The sequence below is a fragment of the Lagenorhynchus albirostris genome, chromosome X, assembly GCF_949774975.1.
Source record: "Lagenorhynchus albirostris chromosome X, mLagAlb1.1, whole genome shotgun sequence".
NCBI classification, from domain to species: Eukaryota; Metazoa; Chordata; class Mammalia; order Artiodactyla; family Delphinidae; genus Lagenorhynchus; species Lagenorhynchus albirostris.
In genome coordinates this window covers 41929523-41942180 of record NC_083116.1, presented here as the reverse complement: position 1 = coordinate 41942180, position 12658 = coordinate 41929523, and the positions used below count along the sequence as shown (strand labels likewise).

At 42.6% G+C, this 12658-nt stretch overlaps 1 protein-coding gene and 1 long non-coding RNA gene across 11 annotated transcripts in view; one reads left to right on the top strand and one right to left on the bottom strand.

Moving 5' to 3' along the window:
* LOC132513331 (uncharacterized) overlaps positions 1-11121 on the bottom strand; it is a 32938-nt gene extending 21817 nt beyond the window's left edge. For all 3 annotated transcript variants that reach the window (XR_009538442.1, XR_009538441.1, XR_009538443.1), the window contains exon 1: positions 10953-11121. This is a non-coding gene — a long non-coding RNA (uncharacterized LOC132513331). The remainder of the gene's footprint in view (positions 1-10952) is intronic.
* On the top strand, positions 10206-12458 carry TCEAL1 (transcription elongation factor A like 1). Of its 8 annotated transcripts, none has more exons than XM_060137558.1 (3): positions 10206-10316; positions 10973-11040; positions 11416-12458. In XM_060137558.1, exons 2-3 carry the CDS (start codon positions 11008-11010, stop codon positions 11905-11907), a joined length of 525 nt encoding a protein of 174 aa, XP_059993541.1. In that variant the 5' UTR covers positions 10206-10316; positions 10973-11007; the 3' UTR covers positions 11908-12458. The 8 variants fall into 8 exon arrangements, with proteins under 8 accessions (XP_059993541.1, XP_059993538.1, XP_059993539.1 ...); XM_060137555.1 differs by having other exon boundaries at positions 10973-11046; XM_060137556.1 differs by lacking the exon at positions 10206-10316 and adding an exon at positions 10420-10544.
* Positions 12459-12658: the final 200 nt, after the last annotated feature.

Below are 12658 nucleotides of genomic sequence, written 5' to 3'. Positions count from 1 at the left end.
ATATGGATGCAAAAACCCATCACAAAAATACTAAAAACTGAATCCAGCAACATATAAAAAGAATTATACACCAGGAGCAAGTGGGATTTATTCCAGGAGTGTGAGGTTGGTTTAACATCCAAAATTCAATCAATGTAAAACACCATATCAATAGAATAAAACACAAAAACCACGTGACAATCTGAAAAGGTGCAGAAAAAGCATTTTAAAAAATCGAACACCTTTTCATGATAAAAACACACAACACACTATAAATAGAAGACAACTTCCTCAACCTGGCAAATGACATCTAGGAAAAATGCACAGCTAACATACTTAATGGTGAAAGACTGGATGTTTTCCCCTTAAGATTAGGAACAATACAAGGATGTTTGCTCTTTCCATTTCTATTCATCATTGTGCTAGAGGTTCTAGCCACGGCAGTTAGGCAAGAAAAAGAAAGAAAAGGCATCCAGATTGGAAAGGATAGAAGTAAAATTATGTTTATTCAGAGATGACATGATTTTATATGGAAAATCCTGAAGGATCCACTAAAAAACTATTACAACTAATACATGTGTCCAGCAAGGTGGCAGGATAAAATTTCAATATACAAAAATCAATTGTATTTCTATATACTTGCAATGAACAATCCAAAAAATGAAATCCAAAAAAAAAGAAAGCGATTCCATTTACAATAGCATCAACAAAATAAAATACTTGGTGATCAATTTAACAAAAGAAGTGTAAGAATTGTACATTAAAAAATTAAGAATGTTGTTGAAAGAAATTAAAGATCTAAAAAAGGAAAAACATCTTATGTCCATGGATCAGAAGACTTAATATTGTTAAAATGACAATAATCCCAAACTGATCTACAGATTAAATGCAATCCCTATCAGAATCTATTTGAACATCTCTGTAGAAACTGACAGGATCACACTAAATATTCGAAATAGAGCTACCATAGGACATAGTAATTCCACGCCTAGTTATATACCCAAGAGAAACAAAAACATATGTCCACACAAAAACTTGAATATGAATGTTTATAGCAGAATTATTCATAATAGCTAAAAGGTGAAACAATCCAAATGTCCATTAACTGATGAATGGATTTTAAAATATGGTATATCTAGATGATGGAATATTATTTGGCTATAAAAAAATAAAGTACTGATACATGCTGCAACATTTATGGACCTTGAAAACATTTTGCTGAGTGAAAGAAGTCAATCACAAAAGACACATATTACATGATTCTATTTATATGAAAAGTCTACAATAGGCAAATCCATAGAAACAGGAAGTAGAAGAGTGGTTTCCCTGGGTTGGGGAGAATGAGGGGGGATGATGGGTGATAGCTAAAGGGTATGGGCTTTTGTTCTGAGATGATGAAAAAGTTCTAATATTGACTGTGGTGATGGTTGCACATATTTGAGGATATACTACGAAACACTGAAATGTACACTTTCAATGGGTAAACTGTATGATATGTGAACAACATCTCAATAAAACTGTTTAAAAAGAGAATGAAAGAAGCCATCATTATAGATACTCCAAACATTTAAAGGATAGTAATGGGAATATTATGAGTAACGTTATATCAATAAACTCAATAACATAGATAAAATTGTCAAATTCTCTGAAAGATACAAATTGCCAAACTCACTCAAAAAATAAATCGAAAACCTGAACAGAAGAATGGTTTTTAACCATCATGTCTCTAGAAGAAAATAAGGACCCTAATTCGTAAGCATATCTAACTTCCATGGTGTAAACCATGGCCAATTTCAAGCTATCGAAGCGACATCACTGAATGAAGATTTGTTAAGAGATGAAAACAATCAGCTCTCATTAGCTGGTACAAGCCAGCTCCAGCATGACACTGTCTGTTATCTATAAAAGAAAATTAATTTGTTATTAAAAACCTTCCAGGAAAACCCCAGGCCCAGATGTCTTCACTAGTGAATTCTATCGAACATTCAAGGATGAAATAATACCAATTTTAAATAGACTCTTTCAGAAAGTAGAGGAACAGGTCTCCTCTTATATAATGAGGCCAGAATTACTCTGATACTAAACAAAAACATTACAAGAAATCTAAGACCAATATACTTCATGAACATAAAAGCAAAAATTCTCTTAAAAATTTTGGGAAATTGAATCCATCTATATGTAAGAAGTATAATAAATATATCATGACCAAGTGAGGTTTATCCTAGGAATGAAGTTGGTTGAGCACTCAAGAGTCAATGTAATAGATAGCTATTGGGAAGCAGCCGCATAGCCCAGGGAGATCAGCTCGGTGGCTTGTGACCACCTAGAGGGGTGGGAGGGAGGGAGACGCAAGAGGGAAGAGATATGCCAACATATGTATATGTATAACTGATTCACTTTGTTATAAAGCAGAAACTAACACACAATTGTAAAGCAAATTATACTCCAATAAAAATGTTAAAAAAAGTCAATGTAATTCATCATACTAACATGATAAAGGAGAAAAATTATAACCATTTAAATAGATACATAAAAGGCATTTGATAAAAGACAATACCTACTTATGATAAAATTTCTTAGGAAATTATGAATAGAAAGGAGGTTCCTCAGCCTGAAATAAGGCATCTATGAAAAAACTACAGCTGACATCATACTTAATAGTGAAAGACTGAACACTTTCCTCCTATGAAAGGAACAATTCAAGGATGTCTGTTCTCACCACTGCTATCCAACAATGTACTGGAAATCTTAATTAGTGCAGTAAGGCAAGGGGAAAAAAAGTGTGCAGATGGGAAAAGAAGTAAAACTATCTTTATTTGCAGGAATATTACAAGCATGTACATAGAATGCCCTAAGAATCTATACAAAGTTATTAGAACTGATAAGTGAATTTAGCATGCTCTCAGGATAAAATGTCACTATACAAAAACCAAGTATATGGGGGCTTCCCTAGTGGTGCAGTGGTTGGGAGTCCGCCTGCCAGTGCGGGGGACATGGGTTCGGGCCCTGGTCCGGGGGATCCCACGTGCCGCGGAGCGGCTGAGCCCGTGCGCCATGGCTGCTGGGGGCTGCGCTCTGGAGCCCGCGAGCCACAAATGCTGAGTCCACGTGCCACAACTACTGAGGCCCGCGTGCCTGAAGCCTGTGCTCCACAACAGGAGAAGCCACCGCAGTGAGAAACCTGTGCACCGCAACGAAGAGTAGCCCCTACTCGCCGCAACAAAGAGTAGCCCCTGCTCGCCGCAACTAGAGAAAGCCCGTGAGCAGCTGTGAAGACACAATGCAGCCAAAAATAAAATAAATAAATTTATTAAAAAAATCAAGTATATGATACAGCCACTATGGAGAACATTATGGAGGTTCCTTAAAAAACTAAAAATAGAACTACCATACAACACAGCAATCCCACTACTGGGCATATACCCTGAGAAAACCATAATTCAAAAAGTCATGTACCACAATGTTCATTGCTGCTCTATTTACAATAGCCAGGACATGGAAGCAACCTAAGTGTCCATCGACAGATGAATGGATAAAGAAGATGTGGGGGCTTCCCTGGTGGCACAGTGGTTAAGAGTCTGCCTGCTGATGCAGGGGACACAGGTTCATGCCCTGGTCCGGGAGGATCCCACATGCCTCGAAGCGGCTGGTTCCGTGGGCCATGGCCGCTGGGCCTGTGTGTCTGGAGCCTGTGCTCTGCAACGGGAGGGGCCACAGTGGTAAGAGGCCCACGTACCGCAAAAAAAAGAAGATGTGGCACATATGTACAATGGAATATTACTCAGCCATAAAAAGAAACAAAATTGAGTTATTTGTAGTGAGGTGGATGGACCTAGAGACTGTCATACAGAGTGAAGTAAGTCAGAAAGAGAAAAATAAATACCGTATACTAACACATATATATGGAATCTAAAAAAAAAAGGTTCTGAAGAACCTAGGGGCAGGACAGGAATAAAGATGCAAACTAGAGAATGGACTTGAGGACACGGGGAGGGGGAAGGGTAATCTGGGAAAAAGTGAGAGAGTGGCATGGACTACCAAATGTAAAATCGATAGCTAGTGGGAAGCAGCTGCATAGCACAGGGAGATCAGCTCCGTGCTTTGTGACCACTTAGAGGGGTGGGATAGGGAGCTGGGAGGGAGGGAGATACAAGAGGGAAGAGATATGGGGATATATGTAATCAGCTATATATGTATAGCTGATTCACTTTGTTATAAAGCAGAAACTAACACACCATTGTAAAGCAATTATACTCCAAGAAAGATGTTAAAAAACAAAACAACAAAAACACAAAAAACAAAAATCAAGTATATATCTTATGTACTGGAAATAAACAATTAGAAAATGAAAAATTTAAATGCCATTTGCAATGGCATCAAAATGAGTGAAGTAAATAGGGGTAAATTATAGGAAATACCTGAAGACTTATACACTGAAAACTAACAGTATTTTGCTGTGAGTAATCATGGAAGACCTGAAAAATTACAAAGTATACCATGTTCATGTATCAGAGGACTCAATACTGTCAAAGTGGCAATTCTCCCCAGATCTGAATACTCAGTATAATTCCAATTAAGATCCCAGCTGGCTTTTATTTGTGTATGAAAATCTACAGGCTGATCCTAAAATCTGTAAGGAAATGCACAGAATCTGTAGCAGTCAAAACAATCTTTAAAAAGAGTATCAGAGGACTGACAATAACTGACTTTGAGCCTTCCTATAAAGCTGTAGTAACCAAGACAGCATAGCATTGGCAAAAGGATGGGAGTGAAGATACACGGTATGTGTGCCTGCCATTTTTGTTGTCCGGTTTGCATGTTGCATTTCCCGTGCCCCATGAGCACCAAATTCAAGTGGACCCTTGATGAATGGGTGCTTAGCAAGACTCAAAGCAAGAAAATGGCAATGTCCTTACGTCTATGATTGCTGATAGCCAGGAGAGGCCACCTTTTTGGTTCCACTCAGAACTTACTTCCAGGGACTTCCCTGGTGGTCCAGTGGTTGAGAATCTGCCTTCCAATGAAGGGGACACAAATTCAATCCCTGGTGGGGAACTAAGATCCCACATGCCACAGGGCAACTAAGCCTGTGCACCACAACTACTGAGCACGCAGGCCACAAGTGGAGAACCCACGTGCCACAGCTACAGAGCCCACATGCTCTGGAGCCTGCACGCCACAACTACTGAGCCCGCATGCCACAGCTAGAGAGAAGCCCGTGCACTGCAAAGAAGATCCCGCGTGCCGCAACTGAGACCCAACACAGTCAAAAATAAATATTAAAAAAAACCTTACTTCCAACACATAGTCATATTCCAAGAACCCCAAATGACCAAGAAACCCAATCATATCCTTATTGACATGTATTACTTCCTTGAATTTGCCAACCACTTACTGTTGAAAATGATGACAAAGAAGAAAAGATAGAACAACCCACAGTTCCAGTTCCATTCTATGCGTGCATAATGTGCATGTGTGCACGTACCAAGAAGTAAAATAAAAACAGTTGAGTCAGTTTTGTGCAGCATTCCACTGTTCTGGTAAGAAGTGAATACATACACAAAATATGAATTATGCAACTTTGGTGCTTCTGCACATGAGTCAAATGCTCTTATATGCATTTAAAACTGACATTGTACAATATAAAGATGGACTATATCATTTATGCTAATAGTTAAAATTTTCAACTGTCCTTTACTTAGAACAACATTAAATAATAAATAGAAAGCACCATGTCAAGGTCAACATCAGTGGTCATAAATCACATTGATAGCATGCAGCCGTGATATGATGTGATGAAATTGCACTTTATCCTGTGATCTTCCTCCCCCACACCCATAACCCCAGTTTAACAAAGAGAAAAACATCAGACAAATCTCAGTGGACAGGCATTCTACAAATACCTGCCTAGTACTCATAATTATAAAGATCATCAAAATCAGTAAAAGTCTGAGAAACTGTCACAGCCAAGAGGAGCCTAAGGAGAAATGACAACTAAAAATATGTGGTATTCTGGATAGGATCCAGGAGTAGAAAAAGGGCATTACGTAAAAAAAAGGAAATTTGAATAAAGTAGACTTTAGTTAATGACAATGTGTCAATACTGGTTCATTACCTACAACAAATGTACCATACTAATAAGATGCTCCGGGGTACAGAGTATATGGGAATCCTCTATAATACCTTCTCAGTTTCTTTGTAAATCAAAAACTGTTCTAAAAAATGAAGTCGACTAAAAGAAAAAGTCAAAAGGGAGACCACAGAAAAAAGAAAAGCTTTATATGTTAGTACCTTTAATAGCACTTTTTTCCTTGCTTTTTGAACAAAGGGCTTTGCATTGTCATTTTACACTGGGCCCCGCAAATTATGTAGCCTACCCTGCCTCTGTCCCTACCTCTGTCACCCAGACTTCAGACTAGTGTTGTTTTGGACCCTTTTGAGAGTCCCTGAGGCCAAGAGTGAGTAAGGCTCTGAGTATGCTGGGGCCCAGGAGGGAAGAGTTCTGTGCTCTGAACTCATCTGGATTCTGGGAAAGGCAGCAGCAGCCAGTCTGGAGAGGCCCCCACTCAGGCCAAATGGTGTTCCTAAGAGAAGCCCTTTCTCACCTCACCGCGGTGGGCAGTGTGGATTCAGAGCATCCTAGAGCTGCAAGGGACCTCGTTCACCACAGCCCCTGACCCCATCTTTTAGGGCGAAGGAGGAGGACACAAAGAGAGGCATGGAGAGGGGTAGAAGGCTCCCAGCCTCCAGAGCCCTCCAGCCAGTGACAGCCTGAGTCCTGCCCAGCCCAGAGCCAGGTACTGCCTCCCTTCAGCCCAGGTCTGGACCAGCCTTCCCTGTCCCTGAGTGTTTCCCAGAAGCCTGAGTTGCCACCCCACCTTTCTTCAGAGTCCCTTGCTTGTTTCTCTGGGCATATGCAGGATGTGTGTGTATTTGTGTGTGTGTGTGTGTGTGTGTGTGTGTGTGTGTGTGTGTGTGTGTGTCTGTCTGTCTGTCTGTCTGTCTAGGCTCAGTTAGGATGAGGCCAGAAGCAGAAAAGAGGGGCTCTTGTCATTGCATTTCCCACTTGGCTATTTCCCCCAGGGTGGGGTTGGGGGAGGTGAGCCTGAGAGCCCCAGGCTGGACAGAGCCTGCTGCAGTCCCAGGCAGCAAGTCTTGAGACCAAAGTACTGCCATGGGTGTCATTAGGAAGGAATGCAGAGGCAGTAGCAGCAGGGGCAACCTCTGGGCTGGAGAGGGCAGAACTCCGCAACTCCAAGTCCAGACAGACGGGCCCTGCAAAGGGAAACCAGACCTCCATGGGGTCTGGGGGGCGGTGCTGGAGAGGCGCTCAGAGGGAAGGGGGACTCTGTATCTGCCACAGAAGTACAGCCTCACCAGGGAGCAGGAATCCCTGAACCAGAAACCCACCCTGGGCTTCCTCAGATCCCCCAGAGAAAGGCCACACCCCTGAAGACTGTTGTCATGGCAGCAGCTGCCAGGGCTGACTGCCTTCCCCTTTTCCTGTATGGCTGCCCTGCCTGCCTTCTGGGACCTTCGGCTCCTGTTCCCTGACATTCCCTTTGTACCAAATGGTTGTCACCGTGGCAGAACCCCCTTCACCTTATGCTCTCTGGAGAGCCCTTTCTCTCAAGGGAATCTCAAATCAGCTATTGTCAGGCAGAGACTTAGAGCCAATACGAAGATATTGCCTTCATTCCTTCTTTCAGGTTCTAGTTCCTCATACCTCCCTTGTCTGACCCCCATGTTTACCAAGTGCTCATTGAGGGTTAATTTGGGAGCTTTCAGAGGCAACTATGTCTTCTATCAGCAGCAGCAGAAGGTAATTCCACCCTGAGAAAGGAAAGGAGGGGAGCTGGCCTGGCAGAGCGTACTCCTGGCTGCCACACCCAAAGGGAAAAGGAATTTTTTCATTTGGAGTCAGAGCTCTTTGCTGAAGATCTCCTCTAGATCTTTCCTGAGCTTGCTGAATTTATCATCCCATTTAGTACTAATGGTGTGATGTAAATTAATATTTTGTAGCTAATGTACTGAATGACAGAATCTGAATACAAAGAATGAGGGAGTGAATCTAACTGACAACATTTAACCCAGAAAAATACAAGCTTCTGCACTTGGGTTAAAAGTAAACTGATATACAGAAGTGCATTAACAGGGGTTTGGGGATCTCAGTTGACTGCAACTTAAAGTGGATTCAACTGTGTTATATGGCATCCACAAAATCTACTAAGATCTTAGGATGCATCTGTAGATGTATCGTGGCTATTCTAGAATGAAGGGTGTAGTAAGATCACTCCATGCTACACCAGGAAGAATATCCAGTATTTTCAGACATTTACAAATTCAGGAGCATGTAGGATGGTGAGTGACTTTGAACAAATATATCACGTCAGAAGGAGCTGAAACAACTGGGGAGGTTAAACCTAAAAAAAACAGTCTTGGTGAGAACATAACTGTTGAAGGATTAAATGAGATAGTATATGAGATAGTGCTTAGTGCAATGCCTGGCACACGGGCTCAATTAATGTTAATAATAAAAGAATGATAATTAGTAGTATTATCAGTACTGTCATACTATTATTATTGTTACTAGCGCTACTCCAGGTCCTTTACACATACTGACTCATTTATTCTTTTTACCAATCCTATGAGGTAGGTACTATTTTGTCTCCAATTTTGCAGATGGGAAGTAGAGTCACAGAAAGGTCAAGTATATTGCCCAGTGTATCTCACAGGTGGGCAGGGGAAAGAACAAGAACATTAACTTTGGCAGTGTCAGGTTGTCAAGGCTAAAAGGCACTTTTGTTATTTTAAACTTGTTTTGTAACACTCCAGAGGGCAGAACCAGGACCAATGTGCATAAACTACAGGGAGGCAGATTTCAGCTCAAAGGGGGAAAAAAAAACACTGAATGATTAGAACTGTCTGAAATTTCCCTGGAGTATCTCTTAAGGTAGTGAGTCCTCCATCACAGGATGTGAGGAAAAAAAGGATAAAAATGAAGAATGAATAAAGGGGGCTCCTCTCGGAAAGAAACCATACAAATGATGAAGCCAACCCTTGGTGAAAAGAATAAAGAAGGTAGAGTGAAACTTGGTTTAAAAGACACATATCATTGAAAAATTGAAAGGTAAAACAGTTATGGAAAATATATAAAGGTGAACTAATATCTATCTGTCTTGCTGCTATCTCAACACAAAGTAAACTAGATGTTGGAGAAAAGTGACAAAAAGCTCTTAAAATGGGAAATTCCACGTATGAATTTCTGTTTGGAAACTTACTAGACAGGCCAGGATCCTCACAGATCTGATGGTCACCTACCCTGAAAGTGTAAATTATAAGGAAAGGTATAGTCTGCTCTCTGGAAGAAAGGCCATCTGCATGATAAAGTAGCATCCAGGCTGATGTGAGATGCAGGCATGAAGTCGAAGATCATAAAACACCATTAGATCCAAAAGTACATGCTTGTAATAACAACTGTGTTAGCATGATTTTAATCCTGCTACTTTGTGTGTGCTCCCAAGAATTATTACATAGTTTAATATGAATGTCCTCTGTGCTGAATCTATCTTTTTGGGTATAGCAGTCCCAGGACCCAAATATTTGCACATTTAATGAATTGATATAAATTTCGTCAACCAGCAACACCAGTAGGTTGCTGGTTAAAGATTTAGACCCACAGCAAAATCTATTTCTTCTATTATAAATAATAATTACTCAATAGCATATATATAGTACATATGTAATATAAATACATACATACATATATATATATAATAATGCCATGCTCTTCACCAAAAGTGCTCCCATTTCAGATAGTAAATAAGTTTTCAAACTATTTGTACATAGATGCACAAATGTGTATTTTGATTTATGAAAATCAAAGTACTCAGTCTTTTTAGATTTATGTATTGATACTTCACAAACTTTACTCTTTCTAGAGCTCTAGAACTGAATGATTACCAATTTAGACTGGAGCTTCTACTTGTGATTTAGGTCTGGAGACTCAAGAAAAAATCCTTAAGTCATGGAAAAGTGAAAGTTTATCTCCGATGAAAGTGACAAGAGATGAAAACCATGTTGATAGAGCCTAAACGGACATGATGGAGTTATGGATGTGGATTAAACCTGGAAGAAGTGGCATATGATAGTGACTCATTAAGGAGAAACAGTCAAATTTCAGTACAGGATCTGAACTGTAGGGGAAATAATGGGCCTTGGTAGCTGATGACAGGAGAATGAGGGAGAGAGGTGTTATCAGGTGAAGAGGCAATAACCCTCAAGACTGGATGCTGACCGCCTCTAGTAACCAGGAAAAGGCAAATATAAACAGAGAGGTGAGTGACGACGATGTATGGTGTGTTAGGGGGTCAGGAAATATCGGCTGGTTGCGGCAGCACCGCCGCCGGTCAAAGTGGTAACTGGGGATCTGAGCTTGGCGGTGACGCGCGGCCATCACGTGACCAGAGCCTGTGTCTGCCCAAGTCCCTCTCGTCGTGGTCCTTTTTCCCTGTCCAGACACCATCTTCCTATTGCCCTTTGGTCGAGGGGAAAAACAGAAGGAAGTAAGTCCCCTCCGCCCTCTTAAATCGGTGTAAGTGTCGGTGCTGCCCAGTAACCCCTGGGATTGGGATGGCACAGAGTTCAGGCCTTCCCCTGTGCCCAGCCCAGCCCCGCCCCCGCGCCCATATTTCGGTGCAGAAAATGGTGGTCTAGGGGGTGGGGTGGGGAGGTGAGTGGGCCCCCCCCCACGGGAAGGAAACACGGACACTTAGAAACAGCTTCTAAGTAGTCCTTCGCTTTCACTTCCCGCCTGGAAACAAATGGCGAGCATTGCGGGGTTGGCGGGGGTCAGGGGGAGAACGAAGCTTTGAGATGGGGCGAGGGGGAGGGGAACACGGGGTGAGGCAGCTGGTGCCTGTAAAAGGGACGTGTGAGTCAGTCCCTCCCTCATCCCCTCTCCCCGCCCCTACCCTGTCTTGTCGGTCCGCAGCTCCGCAGGTCACAGCGGGGCACCTGGAGGAGAGGATGCCTAGGAGCCAGCCGCCGGGAGAGGTCCAGGTCGGGGTAGGGTTGGGCAGCGGGCCGGGATGGGGTGAGAGGGAGGGCGCTTGAGGGAGCCGGGTCCGCGGCACTGCCAGCCCGCCCCGCCCCGGCCCCAGCGGGAGAGGCCTCTGTGGCAAGGCCTGCCGGGAAAATGGTGGGCTTTCGGAAGGAGGGGGTGACAAGGTGTGGGGAGGCCGGGGGGGAACGACCAGACGCAGCGGGGTCCCGGGGGCCGAAGAGACCCTCGGCCAGCGTAGGTTGGAGTACCCGGGCCCAGACTCGGGAAGAGGCAGGTACTGGAACCCATGGGCGGGGTTTTGGTCCAGACAGCGAGTAGTCTGACTCGCCTTTGCCTTTCCTGTCTCCTGTGAATAACCGTGCTTAAAAAAGACCATCCTGAACATGGAAAAAGCCTGCCAAGAGCCTGAGGACCAGCCACAGAGCTCGCCCAAGGCGGAGGAGGAGCGGCCTCCTGTGGAACACTCTCCCGAAAAGTCGTCTCCGGAGGAGCCGTCTTCGGAGGAGCAATCCTCGGAGGAGGAGTTCTTTCCTGAGGAACTCCTTCCTGAGCTCCTTCCTGAGATGCTCGTGTCCGAGGAGCGCCCTCCTCAGGAACGCCTGTCTAGGAAGGACCTTTTTGAGGAGCGCCCTCCCATGGAGCAGCCTCCTTGCGGAGTGGGCAAACATAAGCTAGAAGAGGGAAGCTTTAAAGAGAGGCTGGCTCGCTCCCGCCCGCAATTTAGAGGGGACATACACGGCAGAAATTTAAGCAATGAGGAGATGATAAAGGTAGCAGAGGAGATGGAAGAGATGAAGCGAGTACGAAACAAATTGATGATCATGCATTGGAAGGCAAGGCGGAACCGTCCTTATCCTATTTAATGTGTTCGGCCTTTAATTCTGTTTTGCCTGGTATGAGTATTATCACCTGACCTTTGTTTGCTTTTTCACATATACCTTACCCCGTCTTCCTAATCTTAACTTTGCGTGGCTTTATTTGAGGTGTTTTGCTTGTAACTGGCATAAAATTGCCCCCCCATCTGCAAGTCCCCCTCTTTCAATCATAAGTCTTCTCCATTTGCATGGAAAAGATGTACATTATATATTATGAAGTGAAAAAAGCAATTTTCAGAAAGTGTATGTAGTATCCCCTTTTTGTAAAAAAGTATATTTATATATTAATATGAAATGAAAAAACTGAAAGTATATACTTCAAAGGCTTAACAGTGGCTATCTGTGGTAAGATAACAGGTGACTTGTTTGTTTTTCATTTTTGCTGCATCTGAATTTCTCATTTTTTCAAGATGAACACATTTTACATGTGTTGCAAAAAAAACCCAATATAATAGAAAAATTGTAAAGCAATTTAAAAATAATGTCAATCAGCTTATAAAGATAATGTGGCACTTAATAAATACTTGACAGAACTTAAATCCCATGTTTTTTTCTGAATCTCTTAGGCAGAGATGTAAACCAGGTACTGTACTCATATTTGTTTAAGGGTCATTCTTTTCCCATTTAAATAGGAATAGGAGAATTTACAGGGCTGCTGCAGAACCAAATGAGGTAAAGGTCATGTGAGCTGTACTTTTTCCCCCTACTTGCACATGCTGGACCCCATCCCCTATAGATT

Bases quoted from the DNA above. Each gene is read 5' to 3' on its own strand.
- TCEAL1 (XM_060137550.1), top strand. From the start codon at position 10,855: ATGGGGCGAGGGGGAGGGGAACACGGGGTGAGGCAGCTGGTGCCTGTA. The intron at 11,047-11,415 runs GTAGGGTTGGGC...TGCTTAAAAAAG, and splicing joins CGGGAGAGGTCCAGGTCGGG to ACCATCCTGAACATGGAAAA.